Source organism: Argopecten irradians, chromosome 16, assembly GCF_041381155.1.
Source record: "Argopecten irradians isolate NY chromosome 16, Ai_NY, whole genome shotgun sequence".
Lineage (NCBI taxonomy): Eukaryota > Metazoa > Mollusca > Bivalvia > Pectinida > Pectinidae > Argopecten > Argopecten irradians.
In genome coordinates, this window is record NC_091149.1 from 33,229,665 (window position 1) to 33,231,973 (window position 2,309).

Sequence of the window (2,309 nt, forward strand, 5' to 3'; positions counted from 1 at the left end):
CCACGCACAAGTTAGCAAGTCGTTGGCGAGGACCATTCAGGGTACTTACTAGATTGACAGATGTGACTTACAGAGTCTCATGTGGGTACAAGGGGAAACCTAAAGTAATCCATGCTGATAGAATGAGAGCGAAACATCATCAGATATTGCGTGGTGAGAGTAAAGCAGAAGCTTTTGACCGCAAGGATGTGCAAATTCAAGTTGATGAGTCATGTTTTTGAATCTAGTTTGCCTGAGAGTGAAGAGCAAGAAAATGTCAGTGAATCAGAAAAGAAACTCATATGTGTTGAGAATGAGTGTGAATCTGACAGGGCAATCCCAAGGCGAACGCGACATTAACCGAAGTGGCATTCTGATTATACTTCGCGTTATTAAAATGTTAATGCTGTTAAGTAACTGAGGGCTCTTTCTTGTTACAGATATCCGAGATGGCGAAAACCAAGACAACCCCGGTAAAGAAATGTCCCATGTGTACATTTAGGACGGCAAACATCGACGATATGAAAGAACATATTCTGAAATGTGGAATTGAAACTATGGAGAAAAAGACCTTGTCATGTCCCAAGTGCAGTTACAAAACTTTTAGACCTACTAATATGACCAGGCACCAGAAGCGCCATGATGCGACAGGCGATGTTCCGAAAGCTGCTGGAAAGAGTCTGAATACTGCATTATCTTCTAAGAACTCTCCGAAGGCTCAACCTTCTACTTCAGGCGCACTTAGCAAAGCTCACTCACCAGAGACCGATGTAGAGAGCTGGAAGGGACAAGACCCTGGTGATCTTCTCGGGGAAGTTTCAGATTCATCCGTTGTGCATGATGATTCATCCTCCGAGGATGACTGCCTCTTGGCAGGACGTGCAATCAGAAAACCTACGAGGCCGATTCCTGTCATGGCACCAAAGAGAAGGGTGGACCCTAAGGATCCGATCAATATGGTTCCGCTGCCAGTTGTTTCGAAGAAGCTACGTAGTTCCATCCCTACACAGACCGATTTTGAAAGAGCGGATGCATCAACACAGACTGATCCCTATGAACCAGAGCTAAAACAGCAGTCTGTGAACAGGAAAACTGTTACGAAGACCACCAGGTACTCGGACAACGACCGAGATGTCGAGCTGGTGGAGTACTGCGAATTCTTCGGAGCAGAGGCACTGGATCGGTCCTACTGATTACCCGCGACAAATTGATCGTTTTCTTTGTCAGAAACCACCAATAAATCCTTTATCTTTAATCTATTTTGTATCTTATAGTTATCTTTAATGGCACGTGAGGACACGTGTTGCTCGGAGGCGTGGGTAGTGTGATGAAATACGGTTGTATTACCATGCTATCCGGAATCGCTGTCCGCTCTATTTTGTTTGTTAGTCTCGCCGTCAAGTAGACGCTTGTAATGTTAGGCTATATGTAAGTTAAGCGTTCTGTGGCATAGGATTGTTGTAAATAGAGGGCGCTAATGTCGTTGCCCGGCAGTATATAAAGCCGCGGTTTCAGCGAAAGTTTTCTTTTTGTTGGACGAGCTGCTGAAGCGAAAACACCAAAGTGGTTAATACAAGGTAAATATAGATGTGCCTGAACAAGGCTTGCCTATATACGTCAGTTGATAATAACTTACGGTAGAGTTAAGATCGGAGATTGACGTGCCTGAATAAGGCTTTCCTCCTCCGCGTTATATACTCTGGAGAGTAAGTTGTAAACTGAGCCTTAGGATTGCTCGTTGAATGATTGCGTTTACGTGAATCATTGAGAGTACTAGTGATTACTCTGTGAGTACTCGGTAATATGTAATGATTGTGTGTGAATCATTGCTGGATGGTGTGAGTACTCGGTAAACGTGAGTGCTCAGTAGCAGTGAGTACTGTGAGTACACAGTGATTTTGAGTACTCGGTAGCTCGGTAGTGTTAAGCCTTAGGGAAAGGTTCTTATAGATAATATTACATTTATTTTATCGTAGTCTGATTATATATGTGCGAGTAGGGATTATCGAATCACCCGAGGTAGGGGAGACTACTCGCATAGGCTTATAGATCACTCAGTATTTGTTACTAATCATTTAATAATTATTCCGATCTGTATGATATTTGCTGTTTGTATATTTTGAAGTTAAGTTATCATGATCACTCAGAGGCACTGAGTGATCAGTAGGATTGATATTGTTAATCATAATATTTAGGGATATATAGAATCACAGCTATACGGCGGCGTATTAGGGCCACTATATAATTTAATTTATCTTGTACGTACAAGTTAGTATCTTGTACGTACAAATTATTATCTTGTACGTACAAGTTATTATCTTGTACGTACA

The 2,309-nt window shown here is 42.2% G+C and overlaps 1 protein-coding gene across 1 annotated transcript; it reads left to right on the forward strand.

The window, feature by feature from the left end:
- Positions 1–286: 286 nt before the first annotated feature.
- Positions 287–1,172, forward strand: LOC138310192 (uncharacterized). Its single transcript, XM_069251310.1, has one exon. It carries the CDS (start codon positions 429–431, stop codon positions 1,170–1,172), a length of 744 nt encoding a protein of 247 aa, XP_069107411.1. The 5' UTR covers positions 287–428.
- Positions 1,173–2,309: the final 1,137 nt, after the last annotated feature.

What these genes read in the sequence shown, in the direction of transcription:
- LOC138310192 (XM_069251310.1), top strand. Translation starts at nt 429, where the DNA reads ATGGCGAAAACCAAGACAACCCCGGTAAAGAAATGTCCCATGTGTACA.